This window comes from Tursiops truncatus, chromosome 4 (genome assembly GCF_011762595.2).
Source record: "Tursiops truncatus isolate mTurTru1 chromosome 4, mTurTru1.mat.Y, whole genome shotgun sequence".
Taxonomy (NCBI): Eukaryota; Metazoa; Chordata; class Mammalia; order Artiodactyla; family Delphinidae; genus Tursiops; species Tursiops truncatus.
The window spans coordinates 132,445,597-132,472,404 of record NC_047037.1 but is presented as its reverse complement, the minus strand read 5'-3'; the positions used below and the strand labels follow the sequence as shown (position 1 = coordinate 132,472,404).

Here is a 26,808-nt window from a genome sequence, read left to right as displayed (position 1 = left end):
TTGCCACTCCTGTGATGCATGTTTAATCAGTTCAAGCAGAACCACCATAAAAGCTAAGACTTTTGGCCTCAGTGCTTATTACAGAAAACTGTTTAACAAACTGTTTAAAAAACAGCAATGGGGGTTAAGACAAAGTACAAATGAAATAAGATACAAAGCTCACTGCATAGAAACATTGGAGACATGGTTGTGTCCTTCCACAACTCAACAAGACACACAAACAGTGTCAGAAACACCCATTTGGTTCAAATTTTAGATTTCAGTCATTTGACAATTATTTCCTGCGCACTTTTTCCGTGTGAGGTACCGCACTGTGGTAGGTGCTGGGGATACAGTAATAAGTGAAAGTAAATTCCTGCTCTCACAGAGCTTCCGGTCCCCTGGGGGGCAGACAGACACCACAAAACAAACATGTCAGGTAGTCAAAGGGTTACGGGGAGGAGCGGGCAGGTAGGCAAAGTTTCTGTACACTCTCCAAATTCTTAGGAGCCATCAGAGGCTGCTTTGAAGGTCACAGTTTGGGGAAAAGATACAAACTCTCAATTATATTTTTGAAATAACTTTTTTATAGGTTGCAAATTTCTGGTCAGACTGTTTAGTTCATGGTCCTCGAGCAGCATTTATACTTTTCTAACTAGAAGCTATGCTAAGTCTTTAAGGCTGTACTACCGGAGTATGGCCCACATCATGCATGTGCACGTGTAGGTATAAGTATGCACGTATGTTTACAGACGTGTCACCACTTACGTATATGTTAATCTACATTACGTATGAATACATTATTTCTGGCTGTAATGATACAAATCTTTTACATAAATGCGTAGGTTGTATCCAGCTTCTCCAAGAACTATCGATATTGTAGTTCTGAGGCAATTTATTGGTGCTCCCAAGTATATGGTATTTCCAAGTAAACTATGCTTCAGAAAAAATACTCGTCACTTTACAAGCACATCCTGATGAAGCAACATGTGGACCACAAAGAAGAAGGGGATGGAATTGCATTTTTAGGTCAGAAGACAAGGCAAAAATCGAGGGTTTTTTGTTTGCTGCTGCTCAGATGCTTGTTCGCTGAAAACCACAGGGGGTCGGTCCTAAACCCCAAAGACACACAGACTCCCACATCCAGGGACCTGGCGACTTGTGTGGTGTCTTTTCATCCTAATGCCCGAGTTTTCCCTCTTCCACATCCCATGAAGGAAGTGCTGCTTCCCTTTGGGATGTCCATTCTGAAGCAGCCTTCTTCCTGTGGTAAATCCCGGGCCCGCGTGCTGACCAGGCCTGTTGCGCTGACACAGCGTGGAAGCCCGGGCTGACAGGGTCCTGGCATGTTCCTCACTTCCTCGCTACAGAGGCAAATTCCCACTGACAGGGCCTTTACAAGCGAAGGGCCAACCCAGATCTGCTTTGAACCAAAGGCCTCCGGTCGGCAGGATCAAAGGTGTGCGTGGGTCCCCGTAGGGATTCTGCAGCAGAGAACCGCCTCGGCGGGGATCCCTGGCCCATACTGTATGCTCCCCTAGGAGCCGGACCGAGGTCCAGGGAAGCACACGGTGTGCTCTGCAGAGGACGTGCTGAGCGTCACGGCCCTTCCCAGGGCAGCTGCTTTCAACCTTTTCTTCCACCCAGAAGACCACAGCGGACCACTGTGTAAATAAGACTGGCCTGCCGTGATGCTCTGGGTAGCTCCATCTCCCTTCCCTTTCACTGGTCCTTCTGCAACGACTGAAGCTGAGAACCCGGCCTCAGAGGCCACCAGAATTCCTCCACTTCCCTCCTCTGCAGGATCTCCATGAATAATCCCAAATAGCGAATCATTTAAAAATAAGCTATAGATGCCTTTGAAAGGCATTACATATTTTAAAAATTGTTTTCTTCCCAGGTACATTTCCTCCCACACCTTGATAATAAACAATTTGCATTTTCTTGAGTGCATGTAGGCTGAGCAGAAGGGGTACCTGAATACTTCCGGACGGCGTAGAGAAGCTGGCCTGGCGTTAGAAACGATGCAGATACGCCACAAAAACAAACCACCCTCAGGAAGTTAGTCATCAACAGTTGATTACACACATTATTCTTGTTTTTCGCTAAAGTCACCTGCTTCTTTCCTACTGAATGATTCTACTTCTTACTCTGTCTCTTCTCTCAGTACCACTTTCTGGTCCCAAGACTTCTTACATCCGCTGTGACTAATGTCACATACTCCCATATCTTAAAAGATAATAGTAAGCTATCTACTCAGATAGTTTCCCATTTCTCTGTCATTTTAGTGATTATGCACTGTAATCAGAAGCTATTGTTCCAATGTTCTGAATCAGGAAGACTTCATGGACATATAGCAAAAGATTATCTGGTTTTAATCCTAAACCGTAGAAGGGATAGGTAACTGTGATGTAGAAGCCAATGTAATTGGTAAAATGGATAGAATTCCCCTGGAAAATCTGTAAGGACCATACCATGTTTCTGGCATCTGCAGCTGTTTTCCAGAGTAAGCTACCTTTTCAGAAAACCATGTGATGGTGGTATTCAGGCTTTTCTAAAGACATTTCCAAAGGGCCTACTTTCGTGTCCAAAGAAAAGACCATTATGTTCTAAATGTGTCCTGAAAAATAATGGACTGTAATACTGGGATGGAGGAGGGACAGATGGTATATGCAGCAGCAGTGGCAGCATGGCGACAGTATTCAGCCGATGGGAACACAAGCGCCGCCCTTACCACACGACAGCGCGGTGGAGCTTAGGGAATCATTAGGAAGACAGAGGGCATCTTCTGGATTTAACTTCTCACATCCAGGGCGGTCCCATGACAGGTCTTTCAAGACCTTACACGTGGAAAAGAATGTAGAAAACTCTTCTCCAAATTCCTTTCAAATACTTAAGCTCTTGCCTGTATTTTTAGGACCTACGATCTGAAGATGATCTTTCTTCCCCCACAAGCAAATATTCTCTTGCTAGTTACTGAGAGGAGTGAGGAGCCCAGGCTCCCACTGCAACTCCCGCAAGACTCCCTAGTATTTTCGAGTTCATTCCTGGTCACACAGTTTCCTGTTCCAGAAGTTCTTCACTTATTTTACTTTCACTGTTTTCGTCTTCATTAGAATAGTTTCCTGAGTCTTGACTAGTTTGGGAATTGTACTTTTTGTGATCTTCAATTGGATTAGTCTCTTCTATGACAGTAATAGTGTTTGCATTTTCAATTATAGAACATCTTTCCGTTTGTTCCTCAGAAGTGGAAAGGAGCAGATTCCTTACTGGCCATTCAGAGAAATACTAATTCAAAAGGGAAAGAACAGAAACAGATTATTTAAAATCACAAAAATTAGTTTTCTAGTTCTAATAAGCTGTGGTTTCTTCAGTTTTCTAGAAACCCTATCTTTTGACATGCATATTAAAAAGCAAGCTAAGAGCACATGGATTGCACTATAACGTTTAGAATAAGACCATCGCTAGTGAGGTCACGTACATGTTGGTATTGTTTTTGGGAATTATATGAAGAGTTCCTAAGAAAGGTCCACTGTGCTATCAAGGGGTGGGGAGTGGAAGAGTGTGGGCGAGGAAGGAAAGGGAGAACACTGGGATTTGGGACATTTTATTTTGACATAATAAAAATTTTGGTATCTAATCCACAAATACCCAGAGAAAGCACAGGGAGAAATTAATTTTTCCCCGTCCCACTAAGAATAAAGAGCTATTGTAACTTGATAGTTTTAAGTTCTTTAAATAACAGCTCTGAATAGAAGAGTATATAGAAATGATATTTAAAAACTCAGGCATAAAAGAGTAAAACGGTTCATATTTATGGAACGTTTGTACAGTGTTAGGCCCTTCTGGTTTATCTCCTGCGGTCCTCCCAATTCTGCAGGATGGTACTACTGGCTCTGTTTTACAGTCTACGGGCACTTGCTCAAGTACCCTTAAGAGAGCTGCTCAAGTTCACAGAGCCAGTAAGTGCAAATACGCTACAGCCCATCAACAATTCACCTTCAGGTCTCTGGCTCCAAAGCCTGGAGAACCTGAAACAGGGCAGGCAGCGTGGAAGCTGCCCCAGTGAACACACCACCCCCAGGCTGGTGTCCTCACTCAGTTCCTTCACTAACTCTGCCAACTAAAACACCGGGTGCTGTGAAAGGAAACTCATGTTTTGCTCCTTCGTTTTCTGTGATTTTATCCACAGAATACAGTTTTTGCACTGATGAGAATGTTTTAATCTTTTTGTGAATATAGACTTTCAACAGTAAAACAAGTGCCACAGTAACCAAGCTGCCAAAAAATAGGAGATTAAGGACACACCTTACTATTCCATGTTATATTCTATTAAATGACCGTTTCTAAAGTTAATTTCCTGAAACTCTGAAGAAAAAAACCCCAAATCAGTCTGTATTATTTTCTGAATATCAAGAAAACATTTACATTCTGTTGAAATCAAATATATTTCCCATTCATTTTAAGAAAAATCCAGTTAACTGTTGAAAAGAAAAGTAACATACCTCATCTACAGTGGAAGGAGGTTTACTTGATGGAAAGAACACATAATTGATACACCTCAAGAGGACTTTCACAACATAAATGATAACGATGATAGAAAATAGCGCAGTGCAAATTCCAGCTATCAGCCAGGTTTTGGAAGTATTTCCTAGAAACAAATAAATGGTGTTTAGCATCTATATAGGTTTTGACACACAAATACATTAAGACTGCTGACAGTTTGTGTGAAACAAATACAGCCACGTGAAAGGAAATATACATTCTATTAAATAATACCAACAATAACATAAAAAAATTCACAACTGAACTAATTAAGGGATTGCCACATAATAATCATATTAAGGATTATATAAAAAATTAAAATAGTCTCGTTAAATTCTAAGAGTAATCATAAAAGGAAATTAATTATGCAGAGATGCATGAAATAGAAAGCATACAAAAACCACTGAACTAAGCTGAGTATTAAAAATATTTTCTAAAACTGGAAGGCTCGGCGTGAAGTACTCACACAGTTCATGAAGAAAATATTCTCTATATTTTTGTGGTAGAAAGGAAATATTTTACAACTTTCAATGAATTGGTTATTTTTATTAAGTCTTGTTACATTAAAAAAGAAAAGATGCAATCAAAGGTTCTGACCTGGTTTTGTTTTCTCACACACAGTAGCGCTAAAAACACTGCTTTTATTCCACTTGCCATTCTCAGTGAATGCTCTGGCTTTCACACAGTATACAGTCAGCGGTTTCAAGTTAGGAAAGGTAACATCCGTTCTTTTCTCTACAACTTTCCTCTATAAAAAATAAGTAAATCGTTGATAAAATTTAGAACCCCAAGAACTCATACAGGGAATATCTATTTTCTGAATTCCTTAAATAGTCAAGCTAAGACTGGCCTCTCCCAAACACTTAGTTGGTATATGTTTGAGAAATATAAATTTGTTTTGGACAACACATTATAACCAAACTCAAAAGTTAAACATGGCTGTTGCCAAAAAAAAAAAAAAAATGTTCCTGAGAGGACTCTAATTTATTTTATAAGTACATGCTGATTTGGTTTAATCACCATCATGTTATCTCTGTTTAGTGGCAGAACAATTAAGTGCAGAGGTTCTGGCCTCAAACTGCCTGTAGCAAGATATCACTCACAGCTACGTGGCCTTAGGCAAGTTATTTAAGTTCCCTGGGCCCTACTCCCAGATCTGTAAAGTGAGGACAATTATTACTCCTATTTGTATTAGTCGGCTATTGCCACAATAATGTATAACAAAACATTACAAGGCCAACAAAATAATGTTGTGCAATGCTGTGTAACAAAAGAGCCTGTGGCTCAAAAGATGTTTTTCTTACTCGTGAGTGTCCCAAAGTGCTGGGGGAACGCTCACTGAGGCCGTGGATCAGGTTTAGGTCTGCTCCACAGTCTCCCATCCGCCTGGGGCCAGAGACCACCTGGAGCTTGCTTTCCTCTTGACAAATGGGAGAAGCACGCATGCGCACTTAAGGCCTCTGCTCATACCACATCCACTCCCATTCCACTGTTTACAGCCTAGTATCAATGAGGCAGTAATGAATATTCCATCCCAAGTATCTGCTGAATAGTAATTTAATCAAACTGTCTGGCAGGGTTGAAGAATGATTGAGACGATTCATGTAAAATACTTAGCCCAGTACCTGATACATAATGAGTATTCAATAAATTTGAGTTGTTATTACAATTGTAATTATTGATGTGTTACCCAGCATAGGATGGCCAAAGGGGAAAAAAAAAAGTTATTGAATCTACTATTTGTCAAGCAATGTGGTATGTATTTTCATATATTTTACCTCATTTTAAACCTTATAAACATCCTTTCAAAAAAAATTAAGTTACAATGTAATATGTATAAAATGGATAACTAATGAGAGAACCTGCTGTATAGCACAGGGAACTCCACTTCGCTGTACAGTGGAAACTAACACAACAGTGTAAAACAACTATACCCCAATTAAAAAAAAAAAAATTAAGTTACTATGACCACCACCACTTTAGAGGAGAGGAAACAAAGTTTTAGCAGTTAACCACCTTGCCTAAGGTTACACAATTTGGGGGCTTGAGACACGAATTTAGATCTTTCTGATCTAGGGATGACTGAGAACTAACCATAGTGCTCAATAGGGCTAAATTCTGCTATGGTTACAGAGTGTTCAGATAGTTAAAATGAAACTAGCCAAGTTGCTGGAATTTTCTTAGATTTTCAACAGAAAATGAAGTTACAGAGTTTACCAACTTATGTGCACAAGATTTTTAAAGGTCGATTCCTTGCTTGCCATTCCACAGGGAAAAGTGATCTAGGAATAATGTGGATTATCTGATGTATATTAGCTTTGTCAGTGGTTTTTGAATTTTAGGGTTTAAACAAGTGTTTCTCAACCCTTTTGTCATGACTACTCCCCTAAGGAGCCTTTTTAGACTATTTTTTCCTAATCCCTCCCCCTTTACAAAGTTGCATAAGATTTTGCTGGGCGAAGTTGAACACTCGAGGCAGGTTTTCCTCCTGGAGGGTCACGAACCACTGTAACAGCTAAGATTCTTCTGCACCCTAAAAACCAATTTTTGCCCTCTTGGAGGTGCCCCACCCCCAGGGGATATGTGGCAATATCTGGAGGCATTTTGGGTTGTCAGAACTGGGACGGAGCGCTACGGGCATCTGGTGGGTAGTGGCCAATGGTATTGCTAGCCATCCTATAATGCACAAGGAAGCTCCCGCAACAAAGAATCAGCCAAACCAAATGTCAAGAGTGTTGAGAAACCCTGGTTCACGAACACCTGAGAATCCTGTTAAAAATACAAATTCCTGAGTTCTACCCCCAGAGATTCTGACTGAGAGGGAATAAGCTCAGGATCTGAATTTTAAAAACTAACTTGTGGGGTGGGGGGGGGACTTCCCTGGCAGTCTAGTGGTTAGGACTCCGTGCTTCCACTGCGGGGGGCACGGGTTCCATCCCCGGTCGGGGAACTAAGATCCTGCATGCCACGTGGCGCGGCCAAAGAGACAACAATAACAACAACAACAATTAACTGGGGCCCAGATGCAGGTGATCGTAACTCTTACTGTGTAAAACATGGGAAATGCTCATTGCTTCCTATTGTAAATATCTGAGTTAATCACATAGTCTTAAAGTTTAAAAATTTCCCTAGAATTTTAACTTCAAGCTTTGTTTAACCAAACCACCGTTATAACTCTAAATTATAAACCTATACTACATAGCTTTTTTACCTCAGCGTTTGAAGTGTTTTCCCAAAAGATAACTTCATAAATTAGTGGGTAAGGCTGGTTCACAGACTTGTTTTCAGACTCTTTTGGAGCACCGATAGAGACGTGCAGTGAGTCATCATTAACGGATTTCATGCTAATGACTGGAGGAAATATGACAGCTAGAAAAAATGTGTAAAGACACAAAGTTCAAATTAGACTCAAAAAACAATGTTAAGAGTTCGCACCAAATTGGAGCATTACAATGTAAAGTAAAAACTATCGGCTTACTTTTCATCTCAGTATTAAATATTTTCTCTTCAGACCAAAAAGATGTGCTATTTCCATTAGATGCTTGTACACGGATACGGTGAATCCCTTCTGGGAAAGCATTTTGAGGAATCACACAGCGGGTAGTTTTGACATCTTCACAGTTTGGTATTTGTTTCCATTTGTCTGAATGACTCCCAGGAATCCTTTTTAAAAACTCACTTTTAAGACAAAAAAATGTTTTTTATTCCAAACACATTAATTTAGTAAACATTTACTGAATACCTATAATACACTAGACACTCCGTTAGGGGCTAAGGTTACAGAGATAAACGGTCCTCACCCTCGGGAAACTCACAGGATGGTGGAAGAGACATGTTCACAAAAGAAAACCAAAGATCTTGCTCCAGAGTGTGATAAGGTAGTGGTGTGCTAGGGTTGGCTCGTACCGGTGCACAGAAACAACTGCTAAATTTTCAGGAATGCTGCCAGCTAGTTGTTAAATACAGCCATTTTTAAAAGTTAAGTTACATAAACTTACAAATAAATAAATTATATTAAAAACAAAAGTAATAAATACTCATCTTGTCCTAATTATTTTCCTACATTTTATTATCTATGCTCAAGGCTAGTTACGTCTATCGTGTCTATGCGGCGGAAACGCCGTATGACGGAGGGCTTACTGTGCATCTTCCCAAATGCATGTTCAGTGACCTGTTGGGAGCTTGACAGGGGCCATAATAGGAGTAGTTATATTATAAAAACTGGCAAATGCTACAGATAAGGCTTTTCCCTTCTGGAAAGCCAGCTGCTAAACGTACCAGCACAACTGTGGGTAAGTGCTGTATCAGAGATACACACCAGTGTCCTAAGAGCAAGTCTGCACAGAGCAAGACTGGGCCTGGAGAGGTTAAGTAAGCTGCTCAGAAACCAACAGCTCCAAGCATCTCAGTTCAAGCCTGGAACTGTAACAGCCTCCTGACTTGCCCCCTTGTCTGTCCTGTCTCCTTAGTCCCGCTGCACCATACACAATGTGGCCACCTTCACCCTCCTCAAACACAGGCCTCACGTTACCCGTTCCTCAACACAAAATTCCCAATGGCACTCAAATGCCTACAGGGCAGTCAGAGGCTAAGTCTAAGCTTACGCCATCCTATTAATTCAATGTTCTCTCTCATTGCTCTCCCAGGCCCAAATGTTCTGCTACTCTCAAAGCAGGTCCTCCCTTCTTGTCGGCAAAATTCCAAACGGGCCCCCCAAATTCCTACCTGCTGGTGCACAAGCCCTACATGATCCCCTCCGCCTCAGTGTGGGCAGGATCCATGAACTCTTGATTAGGTTACATTATTTGGCAAAGGTGAAGGGATCTTACAAATGAAATCAAAGTCCCAAACCAGTTGACTTTGAGTTTATCAAATGAGAGCCTATCCTGGGTGGGCCTGACCTGATCGGATAAGCCCTTTAAAAGAGGGTCTAGAGGTTCTAGAGGACAGAGATTCTCTCTCTTGATGGCCTCCAAGAAGCAGGTCACCATGAGTTCTGCAGCTGCAAGAAATGGATTCTGCCAACCACCACATGAGCTAAGGAGACAGCACGAGACAGCTTGTACGAGACAGCACCCCAGCTGACACCTGAACTGCAGCCTTGCAAGACCCTGAGCAGAGAACCCAGCTAAGCCACACCTGGACTCCTGACCCAAAGTCACGGACAGATAATAAACAGTGTGGTTTTTTTTTTTTTTTTTTTTTTTTGCAGTACGTGGCCTCTCACTGTTGTGGCCTCTCCCACTGCAGAGCACAGACTCCAGACGCACAGGCTCAGCGGTCATGGCTCACGGGCCCAGCCGCTCCGCGGCATGTGGGATCTTCCCGGACCAGGGCACGAACCCGTGTCCCCTGCATCGGCAGACGGACTCTCAACCACTGCGCCACCAGGGAAGCCCAACAGTGAGTTTTAAGCTGCTAAGTTTGTGGTAGTTCGTTACAGAGCAATGCAAAATGAACACCTCCTCGTTACCCCAACCTAATTTTGTCTCTTCATATCCTGAGCTTCCCCCTGTGTGTAGCCCCTGCCTGGGATGCCCTCTCTTGTCATTTAAAAACATGTGACTTAGCAATCAAGGCCTGGTTCACACTGCATCTCCTTCCAGAGGGCTTCTTCGGTCTCTCCAGCCCCATCCACCTTTACGCTTCTGACTCTGTAACCCTTATAGTCGGTACTCCACTCCTCAGTCCTAAATCACATTTTGCTATGCGAAGGCAGATAACTGCTTCGGCTTTCTAGCGCCGTGTGTTTTATTCTGCTGTACGTTTACGATTCCTTCAGTGCTTTGTACAGCGTGCTAAGGACCCAGAAGAAACGTAGAGACCAGCCATCAGAAACCCCCATCCCTGTCTAGTCTGTGGCCCTACTGGTTAACATGCTTTTGAAAGTGAAGAATACATAAAAGACTCCTCCTGTACAGTTTCCTGATCAGTGTGTGTGTGTGTGTGTGTGTGTGTGTATCCGTAAGGGCGTGTATGACATGAATGCGTTTATTATGCAAACTGTTACTGCTTCGAAACTAACACCAAAGGGTCAAAAGCAATCAATCGCAGCAGTACTGACTTCCCTTTTCCCTCGTTTTTTCTGCGTCTTTCTAGTCTCTTGCCTCTCACTCCTCCCTTCCTGCTCTACCTATACTTGCCTTTGGCCCCTCTATTCCTCAGTCCTCAGTATCTCTTTCTTTCCCATAGTCCACTTCACCTTCCACTTGATTACCCTCTTCTCTCCTCCCTCTCTACTTATCCCCTACAGTTTTCCAACTAGTATAAACTTATGCAGTCCTCTTCCACTCACGTGGTGCTAAGCTTCACTCATATTTGACTGGTCTCTACTCAATCACGTAGAGCCCAGCTCTCTCCAACTTTCTTAATTTCCCACCAAAGCGATCACTAAAAACTCTGCCAAAGCCACTAAAATGATCAAGACAATGGGAAGGCTAACTTGAATTGAACACGACAGAGTGACTGGACTCAGATCATTTCAAGGACTCATGGAAGAAGTGGGTTCTGAAGAAAAGATCACGGCCATGTGTCAAGTATTCCAGATTGAGGAAATAGCACATGCAACTAGAATCACACCTTCAAAAAAAAAAGAGAGCCGGTAAGAACACTAGATATTATTAGAATACACCCATTTTACAACAAGTGAAGAAACTGAGGCCCAAAGAAGTTAAGTGATTAGCTCAATGACATCCTGGGACTAGAATTAAACACTCCAGTTCCAGTATATCACAACCACCTTTCCCTCAGGCCACACGTGTGCACGGAGCAGCAGGTGGCTGAAGCTGAGTGAAAAGAAACCTAACAAACTGGGCAAAATGAACTGCAAAAGGACATTTATGGAATAGAACTTACTGGGACCACTGAGCTCGAAAAGTCGTGTTTTCACGTGCGTAATCCCATTGAAGGACATAGACCTGATTTTTAGCATCGATTCGTATATTTTCTGGTGAAGGCACTTTGTGTTTCTCTAGAAGACAAAGAGCACAAAACACACACACATTTTCTCCAGTGAGATGGCAGATGGCTAGAACTCCTAACAGCATGAGCGAGAAGATAAAACGCTTGCGTCTTATCATAATGACGTAACAGCGAAATAAGTTATGGTGTGTATTCACACAGGGGAACACTACGCAGCCATTTAAAAGAATGTGATAGATCTATATGTGCCGACATAAAAAGAGAGCCTCAATATATTGGGTTAAACAAGCAAGTTTAAAATATATCTGGCAGGACCTTAGTTTTTAATTTAAAAGACTGTAAGTCCAAGTATATACTTACATAAGCCCTGAAAAAAGTATGAAAGGTTGTACACAGACTGCTGGTGATACTTATCTCTGGTAAATGGAATTGGGGGTCAGGAGGCAGGAGAGGAAACCTTTAAACCCTTCTATACTGTTTGATTTTAAAAACAAAGCATATTAAACTTATAATTAAAATAATAAATCCAAGTTCCTGCCCTTAAACCTTAATCGTTGGCAAGATGTCACTGATTAAATGTATCAGGATGCTTTCATATTTTAACATTTCATCTATAAAGGTAAACTTTTTGGAAGACTAACTGTTCTTCTAGCAACTACCTCCCTTTCTTGTGGATTCTGAATAAAAACAATTTTTTTCATTAGAAAATACTTGGATTTTATGCAAAATTTTCATTATTATTTACTTGAGACAAAAATCCCAAATAACATTTGTTGCTTACGTAAATGCTGTTAGAATGCCTTTGCTTTAATGTCTATTAAACCATCACATAAGCTTTAGCAACTATTGGAAAAATGCCCAGATTGACAGGTTGCCAATTTATATACATGGTTATTGAATCTGAAGCAAGACTTCCTCCTTACCTGTGGTGTTTATACAATACACTGGACTATAGAAACCAACTCTTCTTGGTGAACGTAGTTCTGCTTTAACTTTTAAACAATAAGTAGTCTCTGGTGAGAGGTTATAGATTTTATCTCTGGAATAAACAGTTTCAGTCCTTTCCTATAATTAAAAAGAAAAAGAAGTCTGTTCTTTAAAAAAGTAAAAAGTCAAGTTTTAGAATGAATTCATGTCATTCTTCTCTCACATCAAACAAAGATAAAGATAATGCTTACTTCTAGACGTGAAGAGTTTTTCCAGATGACTAAGCTATATATAAAGCTGGAATGGTCCATAGCCCACATGATACTGTCTTTTGTCCCAGGAGGAGAGACGTTTATTACTATTGCCTTATCTTCAGCTTCTAAATGTACATCTAGAGGACCAATCTGAGCTGTAAAAATAAAAACATTTACTATGTAAGTTCACGAATACAAGCCCAAACATTCATACAACAAACAATTCTAAGCACTTAATATGTGCCTGGCATCTAAAACGGAGAAAATCCCTCATGGAGCTCACACTTTAGTGAGGGATGTGGCCAAAAATCCCAAATACACAAGTGCATGTAATGTTATCAGGTCACGTGTGCTATAAGAAAAAATGAAGTAACGTAAAGGGACAGAGAATGTCAGCAAGAGCTGTTTTAGGTAAGTTAGTGAGGAGAAGGCTCCCCGAGACGTTTGAGCTGAAACCTGAACAAGGTGAGGGAGTCAGTCGTGCACGTCTCGAGGGGGGAAGCGTCCCCAGCTGAGGGGGCACCAAGGGCAGAGCCCCTGAGATGGGAACATGCTCACCATTTTCAAGAGACAGTAGGGGGCGCTCGAATGGCTGAGTGGTAGAAAATGAGATCAGAGAGGCAGCTAGAAGCCAGGTAACAGGCAGAACTCTGTCGTCTGAGTCTGTAGTCTCTGGAGGACTGCTGAGACCTGATTCACATCCGGGAAAGATCACCCTGGTTGATGTGTGAGGAAGCAGGGAAGCTACGGAAGCAGTTCGAGTGACAAATGGAAGTGGCCTGGCGAAGGCTGGTAGCAGGAGTGGAAGTGAGAAGGGATCCGATTCAGGATATACTCTGAAGGTTGATCACTCAGCATTTGTTGATGGACTGGATGTTGCATGAGAGAAAGAGATGTCAAAGGTGATGCCAGGGCTCTTGGCCTGAGCAAATAAATAGGTGACGTCATTAACCGAGATGAAAAACACTGCAAGAAGAGCAGGTCTGGAGGGGGAAAATCAAGAGCTCTGTTTGACATTTTAAATTTGAGACGACTTGTAGACCTCTAAGTAGAGATGCTTAATAGAGAGCTGGTGATATGAGTCTAAGGTAAGGGGAAGGAATGCGGCTGGAGTGATATAATTTGGGGAGTCAAGAGCACAGATGATGTTGAAAGCCATACGATTCCTGGTGGAGGGGGCGTAGGAGAAGAGGTTCAACGACCAAGCCCTGCAGACTGAGCCCTGCAGCTGTCCAACATTTAAAGGTCTGGGGGATGAGAAGAAACTGACAAAGGAGCAACCAAAGAGCAGCAGGAGAGGCAGGAAAGGGCAGTGCCCTAGAGATCAGAGATGGAAGGGTTTCAGGAAGGAGGGAGTGATGAACACGCCGATACCACAGGCGAACTGGGCCAGAAGAGGACAGGGAATCCACTAGGCGCTGTGGAGGTCATGGGAACCTCGGCAAGGGTAGTTTCAGGGTAGTGATGGGGAACAAAGCTCAGATGGAGAGGGCTGAAGAGGGTGTAGGAGGAAAAGTGTACAGAGAGGGGGTACAGATCATTCTCGTGTGAGTTTTGGTATAGGGCAGTGGTTCTCAAACTGTTTGGTCTCGGGACCCCTTTACACTCTTAGAGAAACTGAGGGTCCTAAAGAGCTTTTGTTTACATGGGCTATGTCATTGAATATTTAGCATATTAAACATTAAAACTGATAAAAATTTAAAATATCTACCAATTCATTAAAAAATAGTAATGATAAAACCCACTATGTGATAAAAAATGACTATATTTCCCAAAACAAACAAGCCAAAAAGCTTAGTGAGGAAAGTGGTGCTATTTCACATTCTGTTCAAATCTCTTTAATGTCTGGCTTAATAAAGAAGGCAGCTGTGTCTCACACCTACTTCTGCATTCAATCAGTCACCATTTCACATCAAACAGCCTCTAGAAAACTCCAGAGTACACTCACGAGAGAATCAAAATGAAAAAGACAAGTAAGTCTTAGAATTACTAAGAAAATAGTTTGGACTTTATAGACCGCCTGAAAGGGTCTTGGAGACCACACTTTGAGAACAGCCACTATAGCAGCGGTCCCCAACCTTTTTGGCACCAGGGACCAGTTTTGTGGAAGACAATATTTCCACGGATTGGTGGGGGCGGCAGTGATGGGAGGAGATGGTTCAGGCGGTAATGCAAGAGGTGGGGAGAGATGAAGAGCGGTGAGGAGTGGTGGGGAGCAGTGGGGAGCGGTGGGGAGCAGTGGGGAGCGGTGAGGTGCGGTGGGGAGCGGTGGGGAGAGATGAAGAGTGGTGGGGAGTGGTGAGGAGCAGTGGGGAGTGGTGAAGAGTGGTGGGGAGCGGCAGATGAAGCTTCGCTCGCTCGCCCGACACGCACGACACTCACCTCCTGCTGCGCAGCCCGGGGTGGAAGGGGTGGTTTGGGGTCCCCTGCACCGTAGGGAAAGCAGGAAAATGATGCCATAGCAGGAAGGAGATACCGGTTTAAGGGAATCCTTGTTTGTTTGTTTGTTTTTAAAGATGGGAGACTTTATATCATGTAAATGAAAGAGGCTGTTCTGGTAATATTTAATAAAGAATACAGTGTAATTCAGCTGGCAACTTCTTACCTTCTTGAAATGGTATAAATGGCTTAACCTCATGCCATTGAGAAGTGCTGTTTCCTTTTTCTGCTCTTATGCGCAATTCAATTTTTTCATAAACATTTTTAAGCTTGACTGAAGAAAAGTTGCATTCGGTACTAGTAATATGCTGACACCCAGGCAATTTCTTCCAATTATCCATCCCTGGTCTTCAAGATAAAAAAGCAAATGAATGAATGAACATTATAAATACAAGAGTGACAAACATGTTTTCTATTTACATTAACATTATAAAGTGTAAGTAGTTATTTCTTCTACTTGAGTTAATGTCCTGACAATATTTTTGTGTGTAACATTCTACTCTCTCTCAATACCTATATACCAAGTTATTATTTATACAATGGAATAATTCTGACATACAGTTAACTTTTTAATGTAAAAAATCCTAATGCATTAGGATTTCAAAGAAGCAGAGAAAGAAAGAACCCGTAAGATAAAAGTGCACTTACTGTTGGCTTTGTTAAAGACAGTTGTGTGACTTTTGGCCAACTACTTTGTATTTTGGATCCTCTCTTCCTTACTGAAAATTTTGGAAGCGGATTTGATGATTCCCTTCTGACCTCTTCCTATGAAGAGACTTACTAACCCTAAGGAAGACCTCAGAATCGGTATGGTTTGAGAATTTCCTCTGCTCTTCTCAAAACCAAACCATTCCTTCTGCATACTGATCTCTATAATTCCTTTGTTACGTGACTAGAAACAAAGAACTTAAAATGTTAACATAAACTAACAAACTTCTCAATGTGGATTTAGTCCCTTAAAAAGTTTGGGTGATATTAGATTTTTTTAAAGCATGTGAAGAAACTAAGTTGGCACAGAGTGCCTTAAACAGAAAGGACATGTTGCTACAAAGGGGACAGGAGGCTGAAGTGAAGGTGAGGGACAGAAAACAAACATTAGATTTCAAAATTTTTGCCTGTGGTAAGCCCTGTCTGCCTTAAACCAAAGAGAGAAACTATCCTCTGAGAAGGCATTTTTGTCAAGCCTAATTCATAGTTCTAGCACTAGCTGATTTTTATTTTTTTGGGTAATATTGTAGACCTCATTTTAAAGATGCTAAAGCATGTTTATTTTTTTTTAAATTAATTTATTTTTAAAAATATTTATTTATTTGGCTGCACCGGGTCTTAGTTGTGGCACTGGGGATCTTCATTGCAGCATGCGGGATCTTTTTTTTGTTTTTAGTTGCAGCGTGTGGGCTCTTAGTTGCGGCACGTGTGTGGGATCTAGTTCCCTGACCAGGGATCGAACCCAGGCCCCCTGCACTGGGAGCATGTAGTCTTAACTACTGGACCATCAGGGAAGTCCCTAAAGCATCTTTAATAAAAAGCTAAGGATGCTCTTTATTAAAAGCTAATAGAAATTAGGGATGATATCTAAATAATGTTTGTGCTGACTCCAATTCAAGTCTACCTTATTTTTCAAAAAAGAAACATCTTTAAAATGTTACTGGGACTTCCCTGGTGGCACAGTGGTTAAGAATCCGCCTGCCCATGCAAGGGACAAGGGTTCTATCCCTGGTCTGGGAAGATCCCACATGCTGTGGAGCAACTAATCCCGCGAGCCACAACTGCTGAGCCTGCGTGCTGCAACTACTGAAGCCCACGCACCTAGAGCCTGTGCTCCGCGACAAGAGAAGCCACCGCAATGAGAAGCCCGCGCACTGCAATGAAGAATAGCCCACGCTCGCTGCAACTGGAGAAAGCCCGCGTGGAACAACAAAGACCCAACACAGCCAAAAGAAAAAAAGTTACCAATAATATACACTACTATATACACTTCATTCCTGGCGAGTTTCCCCTTCTTTACCTATCTGAGATTTACCTATTTGAGATTAGAGTTGGCATTGATAATACCTTGATTTAAATGCAAATCTTCCTGAGAAACTCCTCCACAACAGAATCTATTTTTTTAAAATCCAGACTTTAAAAATCTAAACCAAAAATTCAAATTGTTTTTCCCCTCAAATGTCATTTATTAGAAAATATAATTCCAGAGAAATTAGGAGATTAAGGAAGTTTGGGAAGTGGGTACAGTACACAGACCTCTTTAAATCAGGTGCATAGAGGGTCAAATAAAATGAGCTCCAGGCAAAAGGTCAGTAAAGCATTTCTGGTCCATTTATATGGAGAACTTTTATTATACTCAACAGAAAACCTTATAAAAAATTTAAAACTAAGCCTTGATATGGTTTTAACCCACGCTCACTCTTTACATCTGTCTTCCCTGCTCCAGGAGATGCAGCTGCCCACTCTATTACAACTGCTTTTGCATGTAAGGGAGCTACTACAGTAGTAGCTACTTTTATATTTTCTTAAAAAAAAAAAACAAACTTTATCATATACAGTGTTTAGATCACAACAGAAATATAACTTGAAAATAAATGTGTAACCAATAGAAAATTCATTTCATAAAACCAGTTTCATAATAAAACTTCATGCCATCTTTGTCTCTCCTATTCACTAACGTATTCCAAGTACCCAGAAGAGTGTTTGGCATAAAAGGCATTCAATGTTTGTTGAATGAAGACTGCACACTACATACGTCATAATACACTTTATTTATTTTAAATAAATAAATAAATTCATTTATTTAGTTAATTAATTTATTTTTATTTTTGGCTGTGTTGGGTCTTCGTTGCTGCGCGTGGGCTTTCTCTAGTTGCGGCGAGCGGGGGCTACTCTTCATTGTGGTGCACGGGCTTCCCACTGCGGTAGCTTCTCTTGTTGCAGAGCATGGGCTCTAGGCGCACGGGCTTCAGTAGTTGTGGCACGGGGGCTCAGTAGTTGTGGCTCGTGGGCTCTAGAGAGCAGGCTCAGTCGTTGTGGCCCACGGGCTTAGTTGCTCTGTGGCATGTGGGATCTTCCGGACCAGGGCTCAAACCTGTGTCCCCTACACTGGCAGGTGGATTCTTAACCCACTGTGCCACCAGGGAAGTCCCCATAATACATTTTAGATATAAGTCACAAACACTGACGTCTTAGATAAGCATATGTTCTACAGGCACTGGTATCCCAGCAGCTTATTTATGTGTCTGTGTATCATTTATCACCAGTGATATGTCTAATGTTCTGAGAAACACTATATTGAAAAAAATATCTGTCTGCTGCTGACATTAACTACACTTTGGTTGACCACGTTCTCTGCACCACTGTTATGCGCACTTGATACACAATTGTGCAACACTCACAATAGCCTTCCGAGTTACATGCTTCATCACTGGGGTGTCCCAGGCCAGTCTGCCTGGGACTGTCCTGGTTTAACCTTATTGTTCCAGCTTATCTAAAATCAAGTGCTTCTGTTCACTCTCACAAGTACCCTGGTTTGAATGATAAATTACATATGATCATACTAATTTTTTATCTTTACTTAACAGATAAGGAAACTGTGACAGAGAGAATAAGTAGCAGAGGATAGATTTAAACCCAAGCAGCCTGGCTCAAGTTCATATAACGCTACATCACACTAACCGCTAAACTGGCTCCCCGAACTTGTGACCTGGCATGTTCTTACAAGGCAATTGTTTATAAAGCTAGCAGAACAGAATAGAGAAAGAACACACTGAAATAGTGCATTGGATACTAAAGTCAGAACCGACAGATTATCATGAACTGGAGAATTTAGTAGAAGTGACAGAACGTGTGAAAGAACAAGAACACGAGAGCACTGTCTATGGCTCTGTTCTTTATTACAAGGGTAATTTTATTTTATTATTTTATTTTTATTTATTTAGTTTTTAATTTAATTTTTTTGTGTGTGTGTGGCTATGTTGGGTCTTCGTTGCTGCACGCAGGCTTTCTCTAGTTGCGGTGAGCGGGGGCTACTCTTTGTTGCGGTGCGCGGGCTTCTCATTGTGGTGGTTTCTCTTGTTGCGGAGCACAGGCTCTAGGCACGCGGGCTTCAGTAGTTGTGGTGCACGGGCTCAGTTGCTCCGCGGCATGTGGGATCTTCCCGGACCAGGGCTCGAACCCATGTCCCCTGCATTGGCAGGCAGATTCTTAACCACTGCGCCACCAGGGAAGCCCCTACGAGGGTAATTTTAAATAAAGGAATCTGAAATAATCTCTATTATACCTAAAACAGTTGTTTCATAACAACATTCTGAACTAAGGCAAAGAACAAATTTGGTAACAAAACTCAAAGTTCAATTTCAAGAAAATCTCTAAAGATGAAAACTGTTAAATTATCAGCTCTGAGAAAAACCATATGTGTGTGTGTGTGTGTGTGTGTGTATGTGTATACATATATATGGTTGACCCTTGAGCAACACAGGTTTGAACTGTGTGAGCCCACTTACACGCAGATTTCTTTCAATAAATACATGTTACAGCACCACACGATCTAGGGTTGGTTGAATCCACAGATGCGTAACCGCAGATATGGACGGCCTACTGTAAAGTTATACTCAGATTTCCGACTGCACGGGATGGGGGTTGGGTGGGGTGACCATCCCTAACCCCCGCCATTGTTCAAGGGTCAACTGTATATACACACAGACACAAATTACTAACCATCAACTGGAGAACAACCAGGCTGAAGTGGCGGAATCCTGGTTCTAGAGGTCCTACACCCTGTTTCTTCACTGCCTGATTCCCTGCCTGCTCTTTCTTGGAGAGGGATCATGGTTAGCAGACAGGGTCCCAGAACCCAAAGCAAAGTACTGTACTTTCTGAGTGGTATTTCCTTCTGTAATCCCTTCATCCACAACTCCCTGTCTGCCTATCCTCTTGGCAATCATTAAGTAGAAAGTTAGCACTAGGGAAGAGGCAGAAACACCAGAAACACTGAGTCTGTGGGAAGGCAGGGTCCAATATACTGATGTTTATAAAGTGTATCTAGAATTAAAACTTCGTGTATGATGGAGACAAGAGGAAAGCCTGACCACAGAAGCCTATTGCAAGACCGTGGCTAGACCTTTAGGGGCACTCTTCCATATCCTCAAGGTATGCTCTAGGTCAGCCCCTAATTTATATTTAAAGAAGTTGGAGGGCTTCCTTGGTGGCGCAGTGGTTGAGAGTCTGCCTGCCAATGCAGCGGACACGGGTTCAAGCCCTGGTCCGGGAAGATCCCACATGCCACGGAGCAACTGGGCCCGTGAGCCACAACTACTGAGCCTGCACGTCTGGAGCCTGTGCTCCGCAGCAAGAGAGGCCATGACAGTGAGAGGCCCGCGCACTGCGATGAAGAGTGGCCCCCGTTTGCCACAACTAGAGAAAGCCCTCGCACAGAAACGAAGACCCAAGGCAGCCAAAAATAAATAAATAAATAAATAAATAAATAAATAAATTTAAAGAAGTTGGAGCATACAGAACAGAGAAGGTATGGCTGTGGACTACAGAAGTTGTCTGCTAGCCTCGTCCCCCAAATCTCTTGCTTCAATACCCAAAGATGAATTTGACTGTGTCTCTATTTGTAGAAATGAAGTTATAAATATTATGCAAAATAGGCATTTTCTTTAAAAAATGGAAAAACCAAATGTTTCCTAAATCTGAAAAAAAAATTTATGGTGTTAAAATGTGGAAGAGTTTGAGAAATAGGTGTGAAACAGAATAAAGGAAACATCATTTAAAATGAAGTTAAAAGTGGTAAAAATTATTCAGCAAATCAATAAGTAGAGTAACGTACATTTTATACTCTGCTGAAAAAGTCACATTCCTGACAGACTCACGGCTGCTGTTCCACTGCAGGATAAAGTTGTCATCAATGATGCAGACCCTGCCATTTTCAGGAGATTTTAGATTTGTTCCCCCTGTCAAGGCAGTAAGAAAGAAGACAGTTATACATACACACATATATACATACTATAGATATTTTATATATTTTTAAATGCTATTCTTCACATCACTGATTGAAGAATGAATACATTTAAATATAAAATATAAAAGTTAAGTATATAAAGGAATCTAAAAAACCTAGTGCTTGCTCTCAGGATAGGGAGGCTGCTAATTATTTCTATCTCTGTATTCGAGAGAGTTGGTTGAGTTTTTAAAATCTACAAAAAGCAAACATTATATATCAATTATATCTCAATAAAGGTAGAAAAAATAAATCATAAAAAGGTAAGCATTGTCTTTTAACTGGAAAAAAAAGTCTCTGTATAAAAATCTTATTTTTCTTTGGTCTTAGAAGTGATACTGACGTAAAGGATACAGGGTTGCACTGTTTAACAGCCTCAATTTGGTTTCGCATACTATGTTCAGAGAGGGATAGACTCTGATAGAGAGCTGAACAGATGTGGTTTCAGAGCTGACAACTATTCATAGGAACCAAACATTCACATAAGAAAATCGATAGAGATATAAAAGTTTATCACGTCACCCAAGCCCTACAGGAACCTGAAAGGGTCTTGACCACTGAATGTATCGTCTGAACCCTTCTGCTTTATTTTTTTCCGGTACGCGGGCCTCTCACTGCTGTGGCCTCTCCCCCTGCGGAGCACAGGCTCCGGACGCGCAGGCTCAGTGGCCATGACTCACGGGCCCAGCCGCTCTGCGGCATGTGGGATCTTCCCGGACCAGGGCTCGAACCTGCATTTCCTGCATCGGCAGGCGGACTCCCAACCACTACGCCACCAGGGAAGCCCCTTCTGTTTATTTTTAAGGACTTCCACCTAGAGACCTATTTTATTTCTTATGCTTTTTTTTTTTTTTTTTTTGCGGTACGCGGGCCTCTCACTGCTGTGGCCTCTCCCGTTGCGGAGCGCAGGCTCCGGACGTGCAGGCTCAGCGGCCATGGCTCACGGGCCCAGCCGCTCCGCGACATGTGGGATCTTCCCGGACCGGGGCACGAACCCGTGTCCCCTGCATCGGCAGACAGACTCTCAACCACTGCGCCACCAGGGAAGCCCTCTTATGCTATTTTAAAAAACTGAAGTGTAGTTGATTTACAATATTGTGTTAGCTTCAGGTGTACAGCAAAGTGATTCAGTTTTATATATACATGTTGCAGATTATTTTCCATTTTAGGTTATCACAAGATACTGAATATAGTTCCCTGTGTTATACAGTAAATCCTTGTTGCTTATTTATTTTATGTATAGTAGTTTGTATCAGTTACTCCCATACTCCTAATTTATAACCCCCCACCCCTTGCCATTTCTTTTTTTTTCCCCCCTTTATTTCTTATACTTCTAGTACAAATCTTCTACCAGTTGGATGCCCTCTCTTCTGCTTTTTCCTTTTTGGCCTCTCCAAATAGCGTTTCTCTTCCTCTCTGACCGCCCAAATTCTCCAAGACCCAGATCAAGTTTGCCCCCTAATAGAAGACCTTCCTCAAATACTGCAGCTCATGCCAACCTTGCTCTTTCTTTACATGCTGCATCATGAATCTGCACCATTCAATTTCACACTAAAGTAGATGTACTCAGCACAGTACCCGACATCTAACAGGCTCTCAAAACTTGCTGATTGAAGACGTCTTTTAAAAAATTGCTTCTTTGGGACTTCCCTGGTGGCGCAGTGGTTAAGAATCTGCCTGCCAATGCAGGGGACACGGGTTTGAGCCCTGGTCCGGGAATATCCCACATGCTGCGGAGCAACTAAGCCCGTGCACCACAACTACTGAGCCTGAGCTCTAGAGCTCGCGAGCCACAACTACTGAGCCCGCATGCCACGACTACTGAAGCCTACGCGCCTAGAGCCCGTGCTCCGCAACAGGGGAAGCCACCACAGTGAGAAGCCTGCGCACCGCAATGAAGAGTAGCCCCTGCTTGCCGCAACTAGAGAAAGCCCGTGCACAGCAACGAAGATGCGACGCAGCCAAAAATAAATAAATAAAATAAATACATTTATTTAGAAAAATTGCTTCTTTATGTTAAACACAACCTCCAACCATACTGGAAGTTCCTTAAGGCAAGGTATACATAGCTTCATACTTAACCTGCATTTTACAGAGTCCTCAGACTAATGCTGAGTTCACAGGAACTTTTTCCATGTCACAAAGGACGATCTTTCATGATGATAAATTACAATTTTTAAAAGACCAGCTTTTAAGTTTACTCTTTTCCCTGCACTATTTCTAGCCTTTACTTCTGCTTCAGGGCAAGGATGTTATCTCCTCACAGACTTTCTACTACAGAGGTCCTCGTATAGAACTTTTATTTATTGGGATTGCTGCCTCTACTTTCCGGTTAGAGATATTATGGTACGGAGTCCAAAGGGGAGACAGCTGAGGAAACATTTTCTGATTTTTCTTTTTAATTTGGGGGGTACTCATTGAGTCTCCCCACCCACATTTTCTATTTTACACTCCTATTCTCCGAGACATCATCACCGAATAGTGATCATCACCGAATAGACATCATCACCGATACTCCCTCGTATCCCACTCTAAACTTAATCCCCATCCCAGTTGTTGGAATTTTAGAGATTGTATGCAGCCAAAGGACAGTGACTGGGTTTATGGGGTTAACAAAAGGTCTGATGGCATTTGTAGTCTCCAGCCCAGAATACTCTAATTCTAGTAATTCTGGGCCCTGAGATAGGATGCAGCAATTTGATACCTGGGGTAGAGCCAGGTATTTCCTCAGAGATGAAATCCTTCTGCTACTAAGGGAAGGAAACCCTGGAGTTAGAGGCATCTTGGCATTTGGGAGACAAACAAATAATTGATAAATGGAGAGGGACTTGGAAATAGTTATTAAATAGGATTTTAGAGTTCATAGATTTTATTCTATTAGTATTAGCAATATCCCTTTGATAATAGTTTATTTCAACCTTTAGCATGTAAAATATACAAAAGGGTACTTAATCCAATATTTCTATTTATACAATTGGTTGCTTCAACCCTTCACATTCATATTGATGACTAGAAATGGTTTATTATATATATACATTTTTAGTATTTATTTATTTATTTGGTTGTGCTGGGTCTTAGTTGTGGCAGGTGGGCTCCTTAGTTGTGGCTCATGGGCTCCTTAGTTGCGGCTCGCCAGCTCCTTAGTTGCAGCACATGGACTCCTTAGTTGCGGCACACGGGCTCCTTAGTTGTGGTGTGCAAACTCTTAGTTGCGGCATGCATGTGGGATCTAGTTCCCTGACCAGGGATCGAACCCGGGCCCCCTGCACTAGGAGTGCGGAGTCTTATCCACTGCGCCACCAGGGAAGTCCCATGGTTTACTATATTTTTAAGTCTGACATAAATCCAGACACATACATCTATACAGATATAAATTTCCTCCCATATTTTGGATAGTTTTCTTAGACTAGGATCCCAGAGTTGCATTTACTAGGTTTGAAAGTATGAACAGTTTGATGATTTTGAAACATAGAGCAACATTATGATCTCAAGTTAGGGTTAACATTTCATTTAGTTTTCAACATTGCTATTCCTTTGAGAAAAAAGTAGATTAGTTAACTGAAAGATAACTAAGCCCTTAACCTATAGGTGGATAATCAAGAACTAAATTGTGTGACCTTTAGAAAAAGTCTAGCCTTAGGCCCCAGGGCTTTGAGGCCAGATTCTCAGGGTTTGATTTCCTCCTAAAGCACTGGCTAGCTATATGGCCTCAGTCCACTCCTCTGTAAAATGAGGATAACAGTGCCTAGCTTTGTTCTGAAAGCTCAATGAGTTCATCCCTTTAAAACACTAAGAGTAGTGCCTGGTACACAGTTAGGAGGGCAATAGATGCCAGGTGTATGTGAAGTTTATTTTAGCTCTCCTCTAATCCAGACTAAAATTGTGATCTTAATGAACGCCCTCCTGGAATGTTAATTTTACATGAAAATTCTGGGGAAAGTCTTTTTATACGAAAGCAAACATGAGTTTAAGGCAAAATTTTCATGAACAAAAGACTCCAAAGAAATTACCAGGGGTTACATCAGGACCCTAGTACCCATATACTATATACCATGTATGTGGAAGGGTTTGAGAAATAGGTGTGAAACAGAATAAAGGAAACATCATTTAAAATGAAGTCAGGAGGCCAGAAGCTGGAGCCTTCATGCACTTTCACTCACCATCAATTCCAGACCCCAGGAGGAAGAATTCTCCTCTACCAGCAACAAGCCCAGCCAATGGGAAAAGCAGCACCATCCTGAACTCTTGCTTTCCTCCAATGGACTTTCTCTCAAAACAGCCCCACCCAACTTTCTCCTTTTTCTCTATCAAGTCACCTTCTTCTCTTTTTGTTGTTGGACTTGCCTAAGGTTTTTGACCTAACTTGCTTGTCCCAAATTGCAATTCCTCTGTTATTCTGGAAGAAACCCATTATGCTGGTAAAATAACCAACTGGCTGTTTTATTTTTTAGGACAAGATAGATAGGATACCATGTACTCCAGAAAATAAGGATATGCTTTTCTAAACAAACGGGTGCTTTAAGCCCTCTAGGCAGCCTCACCAACTCCTGGATTCCTGCTCTCAGCTGCTAGGTCCTGTTTGTCTCTGGGCCTACAAAGACGAAGGGGGACACCGAGTCCCCCCTCTCACTACAAAGTCAACCGTATGATAGCTGCCATTCCTCCATGCATCCCAGCTAAGTTAAGAAAGGCAGCAAATTAGCTTGGTGGCTCCCAGCCTTTGTATTTTGGCTTTGTATTTTTCTTTTATTATTATTACTTTTTTATTAGATTGTACGAATCCTGAGGGCAGAGAAATGCTTGCAAACCTTATCCCCCTCCCACATGGGACCAAGTGACTGTTTACTAAATTGAAGAAACAGCAGCACACAGCTCGTGGCTAAAGCCTTATTATTAAAAAGTCCAGTCGAGCTGCCAGATTTTTCGGACAGAAACAAACTCGACACCAAAGCTCTCCCACACCCCGCCCCGCGGGGTAGGAGCCCAGGGAACGGCACAGGGCGGAAGGGATGGCGAGGAGGGCGCCCCCAAGCAAGCGGTGTGGAAAGATCTTGAACATCACTTTCTCTCGTTTGATTTTCGAGCCCAAGTCGGTTTCAATGTGAGCGCTGCGACCACGGACAACCAGAGGTCTCCCAGAGAGGACCTCTGTCCCTCCCGGGTCCGAGGTTTCCCACGCTGCCGCTGTCCAGCCTCGCGCCCAGCCCCCGCCCCAGGGAACGCCATCTCTCACCTGAGGCTGCGGGCAACACCCACGGCGCCCCAGTGACCAGCATGAGGGTCGTCGCGCCCAGGAGCGCAAGCATAGTCCGCGGGCCGCCGGCAGCCCTCCAGTCACATCTTCTGCCACCGCAGGTAGGACGAGGCGGCACGAAGGAAGGTTGGGCGCACTGGCTGTCCCCGGGCCTGCGCCCCAAGCTCACCAAGCCCACCTCCGCGTCGACCCGCCCCTCTGCCCACCGACTCCCGTGCACGCGCCGTCCTTTCTGCGCGCGTGCCACCGTCCGCGCACGCGCGTGGGACACCGGTGGGCAGCGCAGCCTCCGCTGCCCTCCCCCGCGACCCCTCTTTCCGGCCCGAGACCGCACACTCGCGGTACACTCTCGGGTTCCGGGAAGACCGCGTCTAAGCGGAGGCCTTGCCCCCGGCAGGAACGCGGAACTTTGCCAGTGCGTCTGCGCAAGCCTCGCGGCCTGGCGTCCGCTCCCCCGTCCCCCCTGCCCCCTCGCTTCCCGCTACTAGCAGCCG

General features: G+C 42.7%; 1 protein-coding gene across 1 annotated transcript; it reads right to left on the bottom strand.

The window, feature by feature from the left end:
* IFNAR1 (interferon alpha and beta receptor subunit 1) lies at positions 1-26,697 on the bottom strand. Its single transcript, XM_004317372.4, has 11 exons — positions 26,294-26,697; positions 20,890-21,013; positions 15,232-15,413; positions 12,624-12,781; positions 12,369-12,510; positions 11,380-11,494; positions 8,003-8,202; positions 7,736-7,893; positions 5,122-5,272; positions 4,485-4,630; positions 1-3,267 (listed from the first exon to the last, which is right to left on the bottom strand). Exons 1-11 carry the CDS (start codon positions 26,364-26,366, stop codon positions 3,031-3,033), a joined length of 1,686 nt encoding a protein of 561 aa, XP_004317420.3. The 5' UTR covers positions 26,367-26,697; the 3' UTR covers positions 1-3,030.
* Between the last annotated feature and the right edge of the window lie 111 nt (positions 26,698-26,808).

Coding starts and splice junctions, on each gene's coding strand:
- IFNAR1 (XM_004317372.4), bottom strand. CDS start 26,366: ATGCTTGCGCTCCTGGGCGCGACGACCCTCATGCTGGTCACTGGGGCG. Junction 7,894..8,002: donor ATTTAATACTGAGATGAAAA/GTAAGCCGATAG, acceptor CATTTTTTCTAG/CTGTCATATTTCCTCCAGTC. Junction 3,268..4,484: donor CTCCTTCCACTGTAGATGAG/GTATGTTACTTT, acceptor CTTTTGAATTAG/TATTTCTCTGAATGGCCAGT.